Source organism: Mustela nivalis (assembly GCF_964662115.1).
Source record: "Mustela nivalis genome assembly, chromosome: 12".
Classification (NCBI taxonomy): Eukaryota; Metazoa; Chordata; class Mammalia; order Carnivora; family Mustelidae; genus Mustela; species Mustela nivalis.
This window is the reverse complement of record NC_139031.1, coordinates 11,352,048-11,371,522: the sequence shown is the minus strand read 5'-3', so window position 1 is coordinate 11,371,522 and position 19,475 is coordinate 11,352,048. Positions and strand designations below refer to the sequence as shown.

General features: G+C 38.9%; 1 protein-coding gene and 1 long non-coding RNA gene across 2 annotated transcripts in view; one reads left to right on the top strand and one right to left on the bottom strand.

Moving 5' to 3' along the window:
- The window catches only part of LOC309844614, a 106,338-nt gene that overhangs the window by 41,794 nt on the left and 45,069 nt on the right, over nt 1-19,475 (top strand). The gene's annotated exons all lie outside the window — the stretch shown is intronic.
- LOC309845786 (serine protease 1-like) lies at nt 11,434-16,423 on the bottom strand (the record flags this gene model as incomplete). Its single annotated transcript, XM_082694135.1, has 5 exons — nt 11,434-11,685; nt 12,207-12,343; nt 12,854-13,107; nt 13,858-14,042; nt 16,409-16,423. The coding sequence occupies 5 exons, from the start codon at nt 16,421-16,423 to the stop codon at nt 11,536-11,538; spliced, it is 741 nt and encodes a 246-aa protein (XP_082550261.1). The 3' UTR covers nt 11,434-11,535.

Below are 19,475 nucleotides of genomic sequence, written 5' to 3'. Positions count from 1 at the left end.
GTTGTCCCATCCTCCCTCTGTGACTATGCCCCCCAGACATCACTTGCCATCTCCCTGCTTCTATATTTTAAAATTTAATTTAATTTTTTCATTTTTCCAAGATTCATTGTTTGTGCATCACACCCAGTGCTCCATGCAATACAGGTCCTCCTTGATACCCACTACCAGACTCACCCAACCCTCACCCTCCTCCCCTCCAAAACCCTCAGTTTGTTTCTCAGAGTCCACAGTCTCTCATGGTTTGTCTCCCCTCTGATTTCCCCCAACTCACTTCTCCTCTCTAACTCCCAATATCTTCTGTTATTATTCTTTATGCTCCACAAGTAAGTGAAACCATATGATAATTGACTCTCTCTGCTTGACTTATTTCACTCAGCATAATCTCTTCCAATTCCATCCATGTTGATACAGAGGTTGGGGATTCATCTTTTCTGATGGAGACATAATATTCCATTGTATATATAGACACTGTCTTCTTTATCCATTCATCTGTCGAAGGACATCTTGGTTCTTTCCACAGTTTGGTGACTGCGGCCATTGCTGCTATGAACATTGGGGTACAGATGGACCTTCTTTTCACTACATCTGTATCTTTGGGGTAAATATCCAGAAGTGCAATTGCAGGGTCATAGGGTAGCTATATTTTTAATTTCTCAAGGAATCGCCATACTGTCTTCCAAAGTGGCTACACCAACTTGCATTCCCACAAACAGTGAAGGGGGTTCCCCTTTCTCCACATCCTCTCCAACACATGTTGTTTACTGTCTTCTTAATTTTGGGCATTCTAACTGGTGTAAGGTAGTATCTTAATGAGGTTTTGATTTGAATCTCCCTGATGGCTAATGATGATGAACATTTATTTATGTGTCTGTTAGCCAGTTGTATGTCTTCTTTGGAGAAGTGTTTGTTCATATCTTCTGCCCATTTTTTGACATGATTATCTGTTTTTTGGGTGTTGAGTCTGAGGAGTTCTTTATATATCCTGGTTATATATCCTGGTTATCAGCCTTTTGTCTGTAGTGTCATTTGTGAATATCTTCTCCCATTCCATGGGTTGCCACTTTGTTTTGTTGACTGTTTCCATTGCTGTGCAGAAGGTTTTGATCTTGATGAAGTCCCAAAAATTTATTTTTGCTTTTGTTTCCTTTGTCTTTGGAGACATGTCCTAGAAGAAGTTGCTGTAGCCAATGTCAAAGAGGTTACCGCTTATGTTTTTCTCTAGGATTTTGATTCTAAAGTGTCCCTCTGACATTCTTAGAGACTCACCAAACATCCAGATATGAAATGAATTTAATAAATCATCCCTTGCTCCCCATGTTCATGATGAGGAAGCTGTGGTCCTCATAGAAGTTTCTGGCAAAGTCAGGACTCAGATTGAATCTCTGGATTTCCTCTGACATGTTGAACTTGATCTGAGCCCTGTGCTCCCAGAAACAGTGACTGTTAAAAATACTCACAATTTTGGGTTCAGGGAAATGGCTTACCACAAAGAACTACCCTTCCACACAGGAGTTACTAGAGACTTTGCCACTCTTTCTTGTGACTCCCATAAAACTCAGGATGACTCTCTTGTTTACCTGTGACAAAACTAAACACAGACCTTTCCCCGCTTTACTTGAACCTGCTGAAGTGGCCAGAACTGACCCTCCCAACTCCCCATTCTTTGTCTCATGAGTGATTAGCTAAGCTTACAATTCCCTTTTCCCCTGAAACGGGTTAAACACACAATTTTTGTTCAGCTGACTGAGAAGTCCTCTGACTGAAAACAACTATTTTTCTCAACGACAAATCTCCCCACCTGTAACACATTTATTTCTCCCTCTAGAAGTCTTAAGGCAAAACCATCCTGCTGAGACACTCTGATCTTTAGATCTGGGGTGTTCTTACTGCAATAGTCTGAATAAAATCAATCCTCTTACTGTTCAGTTTTTGTCTTTGACATTTATGACTCTTCAGTGCACTACACTCTTGTTTTAAGTTAGCCTTATAAGAGAACTTCTTAACTAAACCCCCTCTACAAAAATATGAAACAAATAGTGGGTTCTGTCAGGGATATTGGTCTAAAATTTTCTTGTAATGTCCTACCTTCTCTGGCTTTGCTATTAGACTCACACTGGCTTCTTACAATGAGTTTGGAAGTGTTCCCTCCTCTTCAACTTTTTGGAAGAGTCTGAGAAGGATGGGTATTAATTTCTCTTTAAATGTTCACTAGAATTTGCCAGTGAAAATGTCTGGTCCTGGGATTTTCTGTAGTGGGAGGTTTTTGATTACTGAGTCACTTTCTACTCCTCACTGATCTGTTCAGATTTTCTAATAATAAAGTGCTTACAACAGTGAGTTCTAATGGGAAATAGGAAATGTTACATAAATGCTTATTAAATGAAATGACTGTGACTTTAGTATCTCCATGTTTTCCAGGCTTCTGGGGATGCCTTTCTTCCCCAATGTCCAAATATTTTTGTGAAGTCCTATATAGTGGTGAAGAGCATGGACTCTGGGGTCTAGCTTCTAGGATTTGATTCCTGGCAGCAGGAATTACTAGCTGTCTTACATTGGAAAAATACAATTGACCTCCTAAACTTCATGTAAGGAGGAATATTAATGCCTGTTTCATAGGATAGTTGTGAGGCTTGAATATTACTTGAAAGTATGTAAGAGAGGTGTGACATGTTGAAAAAACTTAATAAGTACTGGTTGTGATGATATTGATGATGATTGTGTTTTTCACCTCCTGAATACTAAGAAGGAATAAACCTTCTGTATATCTCTGGTTCACAGAATTGTGCATTTTGGCTCATCCCTATCCTGGGGCATGCTGCTCCTAAAGTCAGCTATTCGAGGCTATTGAGCACCATTGGGACATCTGGAGCACCAGATGTCTGCAGCCTAATAATATAGCTCTCCCCAGAAATAAATTACTCTGCCCTCTCTTTGTAACTGTGTTTCATTTGTAACACACGGTGATGAATGTGAGACTCTGAACAGATGTGGGAGGATGAGGGTGGAGCTGATCCGTAATCCCAGCCTGCCCTGCACTGCACTCATTCTCAGCTGGCTTCCTTCCCAGACATGAATGTGGGTGATGGACTTTTGTAAGGTGGTAAGGGCTACGACTAAGTTTTGTGAAGTAAACAGCCTGGGAATTTTACTAAAAATGAACAATATATCTGCTCTGCAAAATGTACTACATTCTTTTTTTTTTTCTAGTGTTCCAAGATTCATTGTTTATGCACCACACCCAGTGCTCCATGCAGTACATGCCCTCCTTAATACTCACCACCAGGCTCACCCATTCCCCCAACACCCTTTCCCTCTAAAACCCTCAGTTTGTTTCTCAGAGTTCACAGTCTCTCATGGTTCATGTAAATCTATTACATGTTTATTGAGAAAAATATAGGGAAAAAAACCAGCAGAAATATGAAACAACAATAAAAACCTCACTAATTATAACTCCACTTACTATTGCCCCCTATTAGCACAATCAGCATTGCAATACTTCGGGCTCTGCCCATTCTCTATAATTTTCATTCAACAAAAAAAAGAGTTAATAATTTTTTTTAAGAGCAAGCATTTAAGGCTATCAACAATATTGAGAGGAGGGTACAGAGATTTCCCATATACCCCATGGCTTCACCAGTGCATACCCTGTCCCATTTCCAACATCCCCACCAGAATGGTCCACTTACTACAAAGGATGAGCCTACACTGACACATTATTACCACTCAAAGTCCATAGTTTACCACAGTATTCACTCTTCTTGCTGTTGTATAGTCTATGGGTTTGAACAGATGTATAATGAATGATATGTGTCATTAGAGTAGCATACAGAGTATTTTCACTGCCCTAAAAGTCCTCTGACTTCTGACACTTGGAAACTGCTATTCTTTTTATTGACATCATGACTGTGCCTTTTCCAAAATGTCTTATTGTTAGAATCATACAATATGTAGCTCTTTCAGTTTGCTTCTGTCCCTTAGTGATATGTACTTATTCACTGTGGAATTTTCATAGATGGCTTTGATGATATTAAGGTATGTAACCTCTATCTCTACACTTTGAAGAGTTTTGATCAAGAAAGGATGCTGTACTTTGTCAAATGCTTTTTCAGCATCTCTTGAGAGTATCATGTGGCTTTTGTTCTTTCTTTTATTAATGTATTTTATTACATTGATTGATTTGCGGATGTTGAACCAACCTTGCAGTCCTGGGATGAATCCTACTTGGTCATGGTGGATAATCCTTTTAATGTACTGTTGGATCCTATTGGATAGTATTTTGGTGAGAATTTTCACATCTGTGTTCATCAAGGATATTGGTCTATGATTCTCTCTCTCTCTCTCTTTTTTTTTTTTTAGAAGATTTTATTTATTTATTTGACAGAGATCACAGTAGGTAGAGAGGCAGGCAGAGAGAGAGAAGGAAACTGGATCCCCACTGAGCAGAGAGCCCAATGCAGGGTTCCATCCCAGGACCCTGAGATCATGACCTGAGCCAAAGACTGAGGCTTAAACCCACTGAGCCACCCAAGTGTCCCTGTAATTCTCTTTTTGATGGGGTCTTTGTCTGGTTTGGGGATTAAGGTAATGCTGCCTCATAAAATGAGTTTGAAAGATTTCCTTCAATTTCTATTTTTTGAACAGTTTCAGGAAAATAGGAATTAATTATTCTTTAAATGTTTGGTAGAATTCCCCTGGGAAGCCATCTGGACCTGGGCTCTTATTTTTGGGAGATTTTTGATGACTGCTTCAATCTCCTTACTGGTTATGGGTCTGTTCGGGTTTTCTATTTCTTCCTGGTACAGTTTTGGTAGTTTATATGTCTCTAGGAATGCATCCATTTCTTCCAGATTGTCAAATTTGCTGGCATAGAGTTGCTCATAATATTTTCTTATAATTGTTTGTATTTCTTTGGTTTTGGTTGTGATCTCTCCTCTTTCATTCATGATTTTATTTATTTGGGTCATTTCTCTTTTCTTTTTGATAAGTCTGGCCAGGGGTTTATCAATATTATTAATTCTTTCAAAGAACCAGCTCCTAATTTTGTTGATTTGTTCTACTCTTTTTTTTGTTGTTGTTGTTGTTTGTTTCTATTTCATTGATTTCTGCTCTGATCTTTATTATTTCTCTTCTCCTGCTGGATTTAGGAGAAGAAGAGCTGTTCTTTCTCTAGCTCCTTTAGATGTAGGGTTAGGTTGTGTATTTGAGAACTTTCTTGTTTCTTGAGAAAGGCTTGTATCACTATATACTTTCCTCTCAAGACCACCTTTGCTGCATCCCAAAGATTTTGAACAGTTGTGTTTTCAATTTCATTTGTTTCCATGAATTTTTTCAACTCTTTTTTAATTTCCTGGTTGACCCATTCATTCTTTAGTAGGATGCTCTTTAGCCTCCATGTATTTGAGTTCTTTCTAACTTTCCTCTTGTGATTGAATTCTAGTTTCAAAGCATTGTGGTCTGAAGATATGCAGGGCATGATCCCAATCTTTTGGTAGCAGCTGAGACCTGATTTGTGACCCAGGATGTGATCTGTTCTAGAGAATGTTCCATGTGCACTAGAGAAGACTGTGTATGTCCCAACATGTTGCTTTGGGATGGAATGTTCTGAATATATCTGTGATGTCCATCTGGTCTCGTGTGGTATTTAAAGTATTTATTTTCTTGTTGATCTTTTTCTTAGATAGATAGATATCTATTTCAGTGAGGGGGGATGTTAAAATCCCCTACTCTTACTGTATTACTGTCAATGTGTTTCCTTGATTTTGTTATTAATTGGTTTATGTAGTTGGCTGCTCCCATGTTAGGGGCATAGATATTTAAAATTGTTAGATCTTCTTGTTGGACAGACCCTTTAAGTATGATATAGTGTCTTTCCTCATCTCTTATTATAGTGTTTGGCTTAAAATATAATTTTTCTTATATAAGGATTGCCACACAGCTTTATTTAATGCCATTAGAATGGTAAATTGTTTTCCATCCCCTCACTTTAAATCTGGAGGTGTCTTTGGGTCTAAAATTAGTTTATGTATCAATGGGTCTTGTTTTGTTTTTTAAATCCATTCTGATGCCCTGTGTCTTTTGAGTGGGGGCATTTATCCCATTTACATTCAGGGTAACTGTTGAAAGATAGGAATTTAGTGCCATTGTATTGCCTGTAGGTGACTATGGTCACATATATATATGTGTGTGTGTGTGTGTGTGTGTGTGTGTCTGTGTGTGTGTGTATGTTTCTGTCCTTAAAATTTGGGGAGGCAGTTTCTTCTAATAGACCAAAACACACCAAAATTCTGGTGTGTGGTTCTGTTCTATTCACCAGCCTGATTATATATGTTTTCCTTTCTTTTCCTCCTGGCTTTCGGTCTCTTCTGATTTGTTTAGTGTATATTTTTCTAGTGTCATTGTTACTCTTTAAGCATTTTTGTTCTCTCATTCATCTATTCTTCTCTGGATAAAATGACAAGGAGGAAAAACTCACTTCAGAAAAAAGAACAGGAGGCAGTACTGACATTTAGGTACCTAATCAATATGGACATTAGTAAGATGTTGGAACTAGAGTTCAGAATGATGTTTATAAAGATACTAGCTGGTCTTGAAAAAAGCATAGAAGATATTAGAGAATCCATTTCTGGAGAAGTAAAAGAACTAAAATCTAACCAAGTTGAAATTTTTAAAAGTTATTAATGAGGTGCAATTAAAAATGGAGCCTCTTACTGCTAGGATAAATGAGGCAGAAGAGAGAATTAGTGATCTAGAACATCAAATTATGGAGAATAAAGAATTTGACAAAAAGAGAGATAAACAACTACTGGATTATGAGGGGAGAATTCCAGAGATAAGTAATACCCTAAGATGAAACAATATTAGAGTAATTGGGTTCCCAGAAGAAGAAAGAGAGAGAGGGGCAGAAGGTATATTGGAGCAAATTATAGCAGAGAACTTCCCGAATTTTGGGAAAGGAAAGAGGCATCAAAATCCAGGAGGTCCAGAGAATCCCCCTCAAAATCAATTAAAAATAAGTCAACACCCTATCATCTAATAGTAAAACTGGCAAGTCTCAGAGACAAAGAGAAAATCCTGAAAGCATCTTGGAACAAGGAGTTTATAAACTACAAAGGTAGAAATATTATATTGTGATGAGACCTATCCATAGAGATCTGGCAGTCCAGAAAGGACTGGCATGATGCAGTCAGAACACTAAATGAGAAAAGTATGTAGCCAAGAATAGTAAATCCAGCTAGGCTGTCATTGAAAATAGAAGGATAAATAAAAAGCTTCCAGGACAAACAAAAACTGAAAGAATTTGCAAACACCAAACCAGCCTTACAGAAAATATTGAAAGGGGTTCTCTCAGCAAAGAGAGATGGTACATACACAATGAATCTAGGAACACTGAAAAAACAAAATCTAATAAATAAATAAATAAATAAATAGGTATGGATAAGATAAAATGTTGGTTAAAATAGAAAAAAGGAAAAATTTTTAAAAAATGGAAAAAGAAAAAAAGAAAATTTTTAAAATTTAACTTTGAAAGACTCAAGAATCATGGGAAATAGCCATGGATTCTATGTGCTGTATTCCCCTAGTGCTGTTGTCTTGCAGTTCTCTTTGACTGGTTCACTTGGTCTTGGATGAATGTTCTTTTTAATCTTCTGGGTGAGGGGCCTGTTGCAGTGATTCTCAAATGTCTTTGCCCAAGGCATAATTGCAGCACCCTTGCTAGGGGCCAGGCGAAGTAATCTGCTTGGGTTTGTTCTCAGTAACTTTTGTTTCTTGAAAGCTTCTCATACAGTTTTAGAATATGAGAATGAAAATAGCGGCCTCCCAATCTCTGGCCCTGGAGGAGCTTTGTTCATAGAATTGCTGCTATTCTTTTCTTTGATCTCCTGTTGAATTTGTAGGTGTTTGTAAGGGTTTGATAACTATCTAGCTGAACTCCTGGGACCTGATGATATTGGTTCCTTTCCTGTAGGTCTTTTTTTTTTTTTTTTTAACTTTTTATTTTTTATAAACATATATTTTTATCCCCAGGGGTACAGGTCTGTGAATCACCAGGTTTACACACTTCACAGCACTCACCAAAGCACATACCCTCCCCAATGTCCATAATCCCACCCCCTTCTCCCAAACCCCCTCCCCCCAGCAACCCTCAGTTTGTTTTGTGAGATTAAGAGTCTTTTTTTAAAGAAAAAATGACTTATTTATTTATTTTAGAGTGAGAGAGAGCATGATGGGGAAGATTAGAGGGAGAGAGAATCCTCTAACAGATTCCCCACGAAGCCAGATGCAGGGCTCCATCCCAGCACCCTGAAGATCATGACCTGAGCCAAAATCAAGTCAGCCACTTAACCAACTGAGCCATCTGGGGGTCCTCGTTTTCATAGGTCTTCTTATGTGTTTCTGATTACACAGTTGACCCTTAAACAATATGGAGTTTGAACTGCATGGGTCCACTGATTTGTGACTTCTGACAGTACAACTGTAAGTGAATTTTCTCTTCCTTATGATTTTCTTAATAGCATTTTTTCTCTACTTTATTGTAAGAATATAGTTTGTAGGACATATATGAAACATGTTAATCAACTGTTTATGTTATCAGTAAGGCTTCTGGCCAATAGTAGGCTATTAGTAGTTAAGTTTTGGGGAAGTCATAGGTTACAGAAGGATTTTTTACTATGCAGGGTGTAGGTTCCCTAACCCTCACATTTCAAATGTCCACTATACTTCTTGGCAGGTCTATACATTCCAGTCAGCTACACCTTTATCCAGTTTGCTTTCCCTGTAGCATTTGCATGGATCAGCACTACATTCTTTTCATTTGTTTTCTATTTATCGAGTGAGAATACATATATCATGAAGGCAGGGTTTTGACTGTTTTCTTCTGCTGTACCTTAAGTTCATAAAACAGGACCGGTATATTGTAGTTGTTCAACAAATATTTTGGGTAAGTGCTTGAATAAATGAGTAGAATAGTTACATTGTCTCCACTGAGGGACATGTCAGGTTTATTTAATCAATATTCTATTAAATGAATATTTGAGATGTTCCTGGGTTTTCAGTATTTCATAGACAATATATTGATAAGCACCCTAGATTATTCTGGTGGAGACTGTGTCCTCTTCCTTTATATCCACTCCCCCTTCTCTTGGTGACTAGCCTTATAACTACTCAGTTAACCAAGCATATACCATGTATATGCCAAATTTCTTACAGAATGTAAAGTCCACCCTTCGCTCTGATGCCATGCCGTATCACTTTATTGTAAATTAATCAGCATAATCCCATTTAATTATTGGCTCAGCGTTGTACAAATGACTGAATTTAGTGAGACACACAATATGATGACTGCCAGGGGCATCTGGGAAAAAAAGCTCTCCAAAAATGTTGGGAGCAACTTTGTTTAATTCTTTCCCTGGATACAGACAAGGGAGAGTAGGCCCCTGAGGGCTTTTTGATCATAAGGCTTTATCCCTAGGATAAAGTGACAGAAATGACAGTAGTGCACAGGACAGAGCCAGGAGTAAATTGGGTCCTTGACATTTTTGCACTGCTGAATCACAACATCCCTGAAGCCTTCCCCATTTCTAAGCTTCTATAAATGCAAGACCTAATGAGCTGGATATTCTATTCCTTGCAAACAAATGACTTCTAAATGCTACACTCTCATGTATACTTTGTTTTGTTTTTATATGCATGTTTTAACAGGATAGAGTTTGAGAATTGAATTTTCTGGGTCAAAGAGTGTACAGATTTTACATTTTAATATACATTTGCAAATTACAAAGGGTTAGATTTTAAAAAGACAAGAGACAGAAAGTGACAAGAGAAGCTGAAAAGAGACTATAGAATGGTGTCAAGAAATGGGATTTGTTTATTTGGGCCGGCCCTGATCTCTCACCTTTTATCTATCTCACTTAGCCTGCCAGGGTCTCTGAATCTGCCCTCTACTTGGGCTGAAGTTGGTAGGCGTATATTGATGGTGGGGATGGAGTGGACTTATAGAAAGCATTGAAATGGAAATAAGACAGGACAGCTTAGTTATGATCAAATAGTTAGCCTCAAATACAACGAAAAGGAATTTGGGCTCCATCCTGGTGACATTGACAAGGCAATATTAAGGGCTCAGGACTGCTCCCTATGAACACGCCATCCAGAGTTACAGAGGAATAGAGATTTGGTAGTGAGGTGTGTACCTTCCCATACTTTCCTCTTCCAAGATACCCAGTATGGACTGCATGACTGTGTCCCTCCACCAAATGTATGTGCTCAAACCCTAATCCACAGTGGGATGGGATTAGGGGGCAGGGCCTTTGCAAGCTTTAGATGAGATCATAAAGGTGGAGCCCCTGTGATGGGATTAGTGTCCTTATAAGGAGAGACTAGAGCCCTCTCTCTGCCCTGTGAGGACCCAGTGAGAAGGCCACTGTCTACATGCCAGAAGGGGGCCCCCACTATTTCAATGGCACCTTGATCTTGGACTTCCCAGCCTCCAGAACCATGAGAAATTAGTTTGTGGTTTAAGCCACCTAGTCTATGGCATTTTTGCTGTAACTGTCTAAACTGACTAAGATAATATCCCTTCTTCACCTTATCAAGGAGGCTGGGAACATTTCTCCCTTTCAAACCTCCTCCACCTGCTCCAGTGTTTCCATGCTCAGATCCCATGATATCTTTTTCCTGGATCCATACTGCAAATGCACAAGAATCCTGTGCTACGACTTGTACTCCAAGCCAACTCTGTAGCCAATCTTCTATGAACTTGGTGTAATAGATCTATTTCCTACAAACGTACATGCATTTGCACTTCCTTTTTCTTAGAGTTCAAAATACTACATTATTTGGCCTGAGATTTAGGGGACTGGTGGTGGAGAAGGGGCGCAGATTGCTTGCTAACGTCATGGCTGCTATAGCAATAAAACCCCATTAGGAAACAAGAAAGATCTTAGAGAACTGGAACTCATAGGTTAGTAGAACCTTGCAGAATTCAGGAAATTGGTGATTGGTAAAAATTTCTCCACCTAGTGGTTTCCCTCATCTAGTCTCACAGAGTTTCAGAAGGATTAGAGCACAGAAGGAGACCATGGTGTCACAGCAGTGGCAATGCATCGGCAATCAGGATAGCTGGAGCTTGGTCTCTGCCTTACTATGAGCTTGCCAAAGGACTTTGGGCCATTGAATTTCACTTTCTGCACCTTGGTGTCATTCTCTGTTCAAAATGTGACAATAACAATGACCTCTAGGCTTAGGGGACCACACAAAGCCTAGCAGATAGTAGGTGATTAATAAATTCATTTTGAGCAGGCAGAATGAATCACAATGTATCCCTTCCAATTCATTCCTCCTATAATTGTTCAGTTCTATGCCCACCTACTTACACAGCAGTAAGTTTGAAGAGAAAGTTAATAAATCAAAGTAAGGACAGTTCGTGGACACATAGGATGTGGAGCAAAATGTTTTTATTTAGATACTGTTTTCAGGCATAGTTGGAAGTTGAAATTGACCAAGAGGATAGTACATAGAGTATGACACATGTTTACATGCTTAGTTGGCAGCAATGGTCTCCTGAATCCAGCTCACGTAATTGCAGACCTTGGTGTAGACACCAGGTTTGCCTTTTAGAGCACAGCCAATACCCCAGGAGACAATGCCCTGGAGCTCTCCGTTGCAGACCACAGGGCCACCAGAGTCATCCTGTGCAAGAGGGAAGAGACAGTAAGAACTCCCAACTATGCCAAGATGGGAGCAAGATTCAGCATTGTTTCTCCATGACCCTGGGTCTGTTTTCCCACGTTGCTGATTCTCTAGGAAGCACCGTCCCTTCCCCTGGATATCCAATTCTTAATCTCTGATGGTATACCTCTCCTTTCTCCTCCCTCCTTCTAGCTCCTGCTCTTTTCTTAGTTGCAGGCACACAGGGCCAAAAGAGGAAGGACTTGTGAGTGCAATGCTACTCAAGTAACCCTATTTTTTTTTTCAGAAAGATTTCTTCTACAATATCACTCCTAAATAGGGCACCTGGATGTCCTCTTTCCACGCCATCTTCTGTGTATCTTTTTACCCTTATCCCTAGCTCTTAATATATCAAAAAGAAAATTTATTACTGATCACAAATCTATCCATGGTCCCTTATAATCCATCACAGAGATAGCTTTTCAGCCTGTGTTTTGGGAAAGGGAATTATTGTGGAAGTGCATGTAGAAAAAGAAACTAACCTGACAAGAATCCTTTCCACCCTGCAGGTAACCCAGACAGATCATATTGCTGGTGATTTTGCCAGGGTAGGCATTGCGGCAAGTGCTGTCAGAGAGGATGGGAGCTTGAAGACACTGCAGGACATCAGGAAACTTTTCTGTGGGGCAGGAGAGTAAAAATGGAAGACTATTACCTATAGGATTCCTGGAGATTTCTTTGCCTATCTCCCTTTACCTTCCCTACTGTCTCAGATTGCCAGTATCTTCTGTTTTGGAAGAACAGTTATCTGGAATGACTTCTAAACCGTTTTCATCAACAAGTTGTTCTCTCTGACATTAGCATCAGTGACTACAGATCTCAAATCTAGAGACTCTTTCTCAAGCGGGTCTCTACTTTAGGCTGTACCAAGTCCCTCTGTTGTACTTACCTCCTCAGTTTCTACTTCTTTGCAAATCACTAATCACATTTCAGTTGAATATCTGCCATCTTTATCATGGCTCATTTTTGTTGTGTTTCCAGAAAAAGCATCTTCCTAAGATTCCATATATCTACAAACCATCCTCTGGGAAACTTACCTTGAGTGACCATTCAGACTAACTGAACCTCTACATGTCCTTCACTTCTAGGATTTCCAGACTTGGTGCTTTTGTTCCAGGTGACACTTAACGCCCAGTACTCAGGGTGTTCCCCCAGCCAGAGATGAGGCACTGGGTACCAGCAGCTGCACAGGATTTTGGCAGAGAGATAGAAGACACTCGAGAGTTGAGGGTGGCGGGAGAGCTCAGTTTAATCAGCATGATGTCATTATCGATAGTATTTTGGTTGTATCTGGGGTGGCGGATGACCTTGGCTGAATTGATGAATTGCTCACCACCCTCAGAGACTGCCATGTTGTGTTCTCCCAGACGCACCTGGATTCGGCTGGATCAAAGAATGCAAAGCCTTAAAGGACCAAGTTGAGATTTTCCCTTTACCCAGTTCACCCCAGTCATAAGCATCAGAACGAACACCATCCCCTGCAAGCATTTCCACACATAGAAAATTGTGCATTAAGATAGCCTTATCGGACATGGTGCAGGTGACAGTGACTTTTAGGTGGGTGTCCCTACCAGTACAGACTCACAGCCCACTGTCTTGTTAGAAGGTTAGTTCCCATGACTAGTGATGCCAATAAAACGATGTTAGGTGAAGAAGGAATTGGTGACGACTTCTCAGCACCTGCCACTTCTCCTCTGGTTCAGATTATGTATTATTCTGGGGAGATGTGGCAGGAATCAGAAACATGACAGAAATTTAAGGGGGCAGAATGAACTATGTTTATTTTCAATATTGTACTGGAGGCTTCCTGTGGATTATTTCCTCTATATGGAGATATAATGATTAAGAGTATTTGTTGATTCATGCTCTTGAGCTAGTTCAGAGTATTCTTCATCACTCACTAGTCCCCTCTCCCCATATCATCACTTGGAAGGACATCAGGGAACTCTAAGTTTACCTTTCCACGTAAAATTCCCTCCATGCATTATTCAGTACCTGGGAGGAATGATTAGCCTTCTAGATCTGAATGCCTGACCCTCAAGCATAACTGTGTAGTTTGCCCTGAGTGTTCTTTGGCTTTGCTGGGGCATGAGTTGTTCTGAGAGAACAGGGAGGTGAGGACTGGTTACTTACGACTTGTAGCAGTGAGCTGCGGACACCACCCACTGGGGATTGATGAGGGAGCCACCACAGAAGTGATAGCCGGAGTTCAGGGACACCTGGTAGGGAACAGAATTCTTCTGACAGGTGTAGCCCCCAACGATCTTGTCATCATCATCAATGGGGAAAGCAGGTGGCCAGGAAAAGTTGGAAACAATCTGTTAAACAGATCCATCTTGGAATTTCTACTTACCACCAAGTTTTGGGGGATTAATTATAAAAGAGAAGATCATTTTTTCCTGTTCACACATAATCAGGAAATGGCGATAACATAATTTTTTCATGATTTTTCCAAATCTTATTATTCAATACTTTTAATACCTACTGTACCTATTAGAAATATCTAATTTTTTAATTTATGCTTTAAATTTGATAAATATATTGTTTCTTTAATTTTTATTAACATATAATGTATTATTAGCCCCAGGGGTCCAGGTCTGTCAATCACCAGGTTTATGCACTTCACAGAACTCACCATAGCACATACCCTCCCCAATGTCTGTAACCCAACCCCCCTCTCCCTCCCCTCCTCCCCCCAGCAATCCTCATTTTATTTTGTGAGATTAAGAATCACTTATGGTTTGTCTCCCTCCTGATCCCATCTTGTTTCATTTTTTATCCTTCCCTACTCCCCAAGTCCCCCTCATTGCCTCTCAAATTCTTCATATCAGAGAGATCATATGATAATTGTCTTTCTCTGATTGACTTATTTCACTCAGCATAATACCCTCTAGTTCCATCCACATTGATGCAAAAGGCAGTATATTGTTTTTTAATGCATGTCTTTTAATACACATACACACACATATACCCATCTGTCAGAGACTCCTTATGTAATAAATGTCCTGAACATTACTCTCTATGGGTATAAAGAATACATTTTATATAAAACTTTGCTCAGCAGACCTGCAAAGGTTTCAATAAAGCTTTTCAGTAACCACACTTATGTTTATTTATGGTAGTTGGTAGTTGGAAGCTTTTAGAAGCCCATAAGAATGTTCCAGCCTTGAAGGAATAGAGAGTTTTGTACTCTTGTTCCCCCAGTTTCTCTTTTGGTTCTTGCCTTAAATTTTCATGACATAATTTAACAGAATATGATATGGTTTTCTTTCCAACATTTCCCCTTATCTCCATTTTATTTCTAACATTTTAAAATTTACTCAGCATTCTAAAGTCTGCCCATCAAATTATTACGATTTCTGTGGCTCCCAGAATTGATGATTGTATTATACATACCCTATTGTTCAAGTATTTTAAAGTAACTTTGGGAAAGACAGTTCCAGATCTATAGACAGATGTACTGAATTTATACCCATCCAATTCAGGAAAATTTAATCATAAGATTTCTATAAAATTTAGTAGTATAAAAAAGCAGAAATAGACATTTTTCTTTCTTCTGATGATTAAATATGTTATTTTTCACCAGAGAGATTTTGTTAGCGAGCATGTTGTAAAACTCAGCCCCTAGCTTTTATTCATGAGAAATGAAGTACAGTCACCTGTCAGGATCCCTGTGAAGATGTCTGTTGGTGTAGAGGAGACTCAGGCTTTGACCTTCATAGCCTCTTCAATGAGCCCAAGACTAGTCACTAGTCCCAATTTTATCACCCAGTGATTAACTCCAAATGCTTAGAAAGGTCAAAACAACATCTCCTTAATGTTAACTATCCTTTCCTCTTCTCTCTTTCTCCATAGATTTTACCTTGAAATTCAGAGCAATTTCTGCCTCTTTATACTTTCTGCGCTAAGTATTCTTGCTCACTATCATCTTTCCCCCTCAAGGCAGACTGAATTATGTGTAGACATTTGTAGAACTGTAGTCCCTCCCTTTATGGTGGTTTTGGTTACCCTTGGTTAACCAGAGTCAGGAAGCGAATGATCTGTTTTCTGATGAATCTTCCAAAGGTCATTACTAATCTAATCACAATGCCTACGTCATTCACCCCACTTCATCTTATCACATAGGCATTTTATCATCTCACATGATCACAAGAAAGGTGAATACAGTACAATAAGATATTTTGAGAGAGACAAACAGAAGAGTATAGTCACATAACTTTTATTACACTATGTTGTTATAATTGTTCTATGCTTTTAGTAGCTTTGTTGTTAATCCCTTACTGTTCTTAATTTGTAAAATAACTTTATCATGGGTATGTATATGTGGGGAAAAATCATAGTATGATAGGATTCATTACTATCTGTGGCTTCAGGCATCTACTGGGGGTGAAGGTAGCTGCCACAGAAAATAAGGGACTACTATATACACTGTCATTTCAATATTTATATTGTGTTTTTTGAGTACAGAGATTCTATTCCGTATTCATTGTTGTCTTTCAGAGTACAAACTGCAAACAAATACATCAGGGACACACACTGAATCATTATTGTAGACTCACCAGCGGCTCCCAGCAGGGCAAGGAAGATGAAGGTCTTCATGGTTGCTCCCTGGATCTGGACTGGGGAGGGCAATGAATGTCTGTCATCCACAGAAGACATTTTATGTCCTATGTGCTATTTATACCTCCAGGTTTGACATCGACAACCAAGGTTATGGGTGCCAGAAAAGTAATTTTAATGGAAGCTCACAAATCCAAATTTAGAATTAATTTCTGTGCCAAATTGAAGATAATTCAGCATCAGATGTAAACATGATCTTTTGTCTACTTTTCCAGAAGGTTATGGGAATGGAAGTAATAAACCCATCTGGTGTGATGTGTTCCCCATAATAGAAAAGTAAGTTGGAACAAGGTCATGGAATAGGATTATAGGTGTCCTGTATCCCAGGCAAAATCTTGGGTACTTGCTTATCTCAATTGTGAACTTTTATCCTGAGGACTATCTTGAACACTACTCCCTTGATGTTTAATTAACATTGACTCACAAGTATATAATTTTTCCATGATATCTCTGGCCTTAGATAACCATGTTAACTTTTCATCATTAATAAGGACAACTTGTTTCCTTGAGAAAAGAAAAATATTCTGAATTGAAGCTATGAGTCGTCTGGATGGCGTTTAGATGGAAGAGTGAACAAATCACATTTACTAGAATTTACTATATATTTTACATATATATAAACATTTCATATGTTTATTTAGTAATTCTCATTACAACCCTAGAAGGTATCTATTACTATCCCACTTTACATATGGGAAAACTAAGGCACACAAAATTGCAGGAACTTGACCAAAACCACATTGCAGGTATACAATAGGATCAGGATTATAACTCAGGAAAACTGGCTTCAGAGTCTCTGCTTAACTGCTGTACAGCACTTCTCCAATAAGTTCTCCACATCTGGACAGCATGATAAAGCAAAAATCTTGGCCAATGATAATAGAATTGAAATGTATGAAGGGCTTCCTATGGGTCAGGCACTGTGGATGGGATTTATAGACATCAATTCATTCAGTCCTTACCAACTGCTTTATAGCTGTTTTTAGTTTTTTCATTTAAACATGGGGAGTGTGAAACTTAGAGAAACTACATGTTCTGCTCAAAGTTTTATGCTCTTCAGTGGTCAACACGAGGTTCAAACTGAAGCAACCTCTTTTTTGAGGCCATGGCCTCTACTGCGATGTGATAAACATAATTAAGGAGAACAAGCTGAACCCTACCAAATTAAAGGATGACTCTCGGGAGCAGTTACAATTTTTAAAATATTATTAACATATAATATATTATTTGCTTCAGGGGTACAGGTCTGTGATTCATCAGTCTTGCACCATTCACAGCACTCACCGTAGCACATACCCTCCCCAATGTCTACCCCAGCCATCTCATCCCTCTTACCCTCCTCCCCTCCAGCAACCCTCAGTTTGCTTCCTGAGATTAAGAGTCTCTTATGGCTTATCACCCTCTCTGGTTTTGCTTGTTTCATTTTTGCTCCCTTCCCCTATGATCCTCTGTCTTGTTTCTCAAATTCCTCATATCAGTGAGATCATATAATAATTGCCTTTCTCTGATCAACTTATTTTTCTTAGCATAATAACCTCTAGCTCCAACCATGTCATTGCAAATGGCAAGATTTCATCTTTTGATGACTGCATAATATTCCATCACATATATATCACATCTTCTTCATATATATATGTATATACATATATATACATATATATCACATCTTCTTTATCCATTCATCTGTTAATGGATATCTAGGCTCTTTCCATAGTTTGGTTATTGTGGACATTGCTGCTACAAATGTTGGGGTGCATGAGCCCCTTCAGATCACCACATTTGTATCTTTAGGGTAAATACCCAGTAGTGCAATTGCTGGATCATAGGGCAGTTCTAATTTCAACTTTTTGAGGATCTTCCATACTCTTTTCCAGGGTGACTGTACCAGCTTGCATTTACACCAGCAATGTAGGAGGGTTCCCCTTTCTCTGCATCCTCTGTCATTTCCTGGCTTGTTAATTTGAGCCATTCTGACTAGTGTGAGGTGGTATCCCACTGTGGTTTTGATTTGTGTTACCCTGATGCCGAGTGATGTTGAGCACTTTTTCATGTGTCTGTTGGCCATCTGGATGGATGTCTTTTTTGCAGAAATGTCTGTTCATGTCCTCTGCCCATTTTTTGATTGGGCTCTTTATTATTTGGATGTTGAGTTTGGTAAGTTTTTTATAGGTTTTGGATACTAGCACTTTATCTGGTACATCATTTGCAAATATCTTCCCCCATTCTGTCAGTTGTCTTTTGGTTTTGTCAACTTTTTCCTTTGTTTACAAAAACTTTTTATCTTGATGAAATCCCAGTAGCTGATTTTGCCCTTGCTTCCCTTGTCTTTGGTGATGTTTCTAGGAAGAAGTTAATGTGGCTGAGGTCAAAGAGGTTGCTGCCTGTATTATCCTCAAGGATTTGATGGATTCCTCTTTCACACTCAAGCCTCTCATCCATCTTGAGTACATTAAAAGGATTTTAGCTATTATTGTATCCAATGGGCTAATATATTGTATAGTATCATATTGGCTAGTATTTTGGTGAGCATTTTTGCATCCATGTTCATCAGCAATATTGGTCTGTAATTCTCCTTTTTGATGGGGTCTTTGTGGTTTTGGGATCAAGGTAATGCTGGCGTCATAAAATGAGTTTGGAAGTTTTCCTTCCATTTATATTTTTTTTGAAGTTTCAGGAGAATAGATATTAATTATTTTTTTAAATTAAATACATTTAATTTTAATTTAAATTATAAAATTTAAAATTTCGTTTAAATTTAAAAATTTAAATTAAAGTACATTTATTTTTATTTTTTTAATTAATTAATTTATTCTCAGAAAAACAGTATTCATTATTTTTTCACCACACGCAGTGCTCCATGCAATCCGTGCCCTCTATAATACCCACCACCTGGTACCCCAACCTCCCACCCCCCCGCCACTTCAAACCCCTCAGATTGTTTTTCAGAGTCCATAGTCTCTCATGGTTCACCTCCCCTTCCAATTTACCCCAACTCCCTTCTCCTCTCTAACACCCCTTGTCCTCCATGATATTTGTTATGCTCCACAAATAAGTGAAACCATATGATAATTGACTCTCTCTGCTTGACTTATTTCACTCAGCATCATCTCTTCCAGTCCCGTCCATATTGC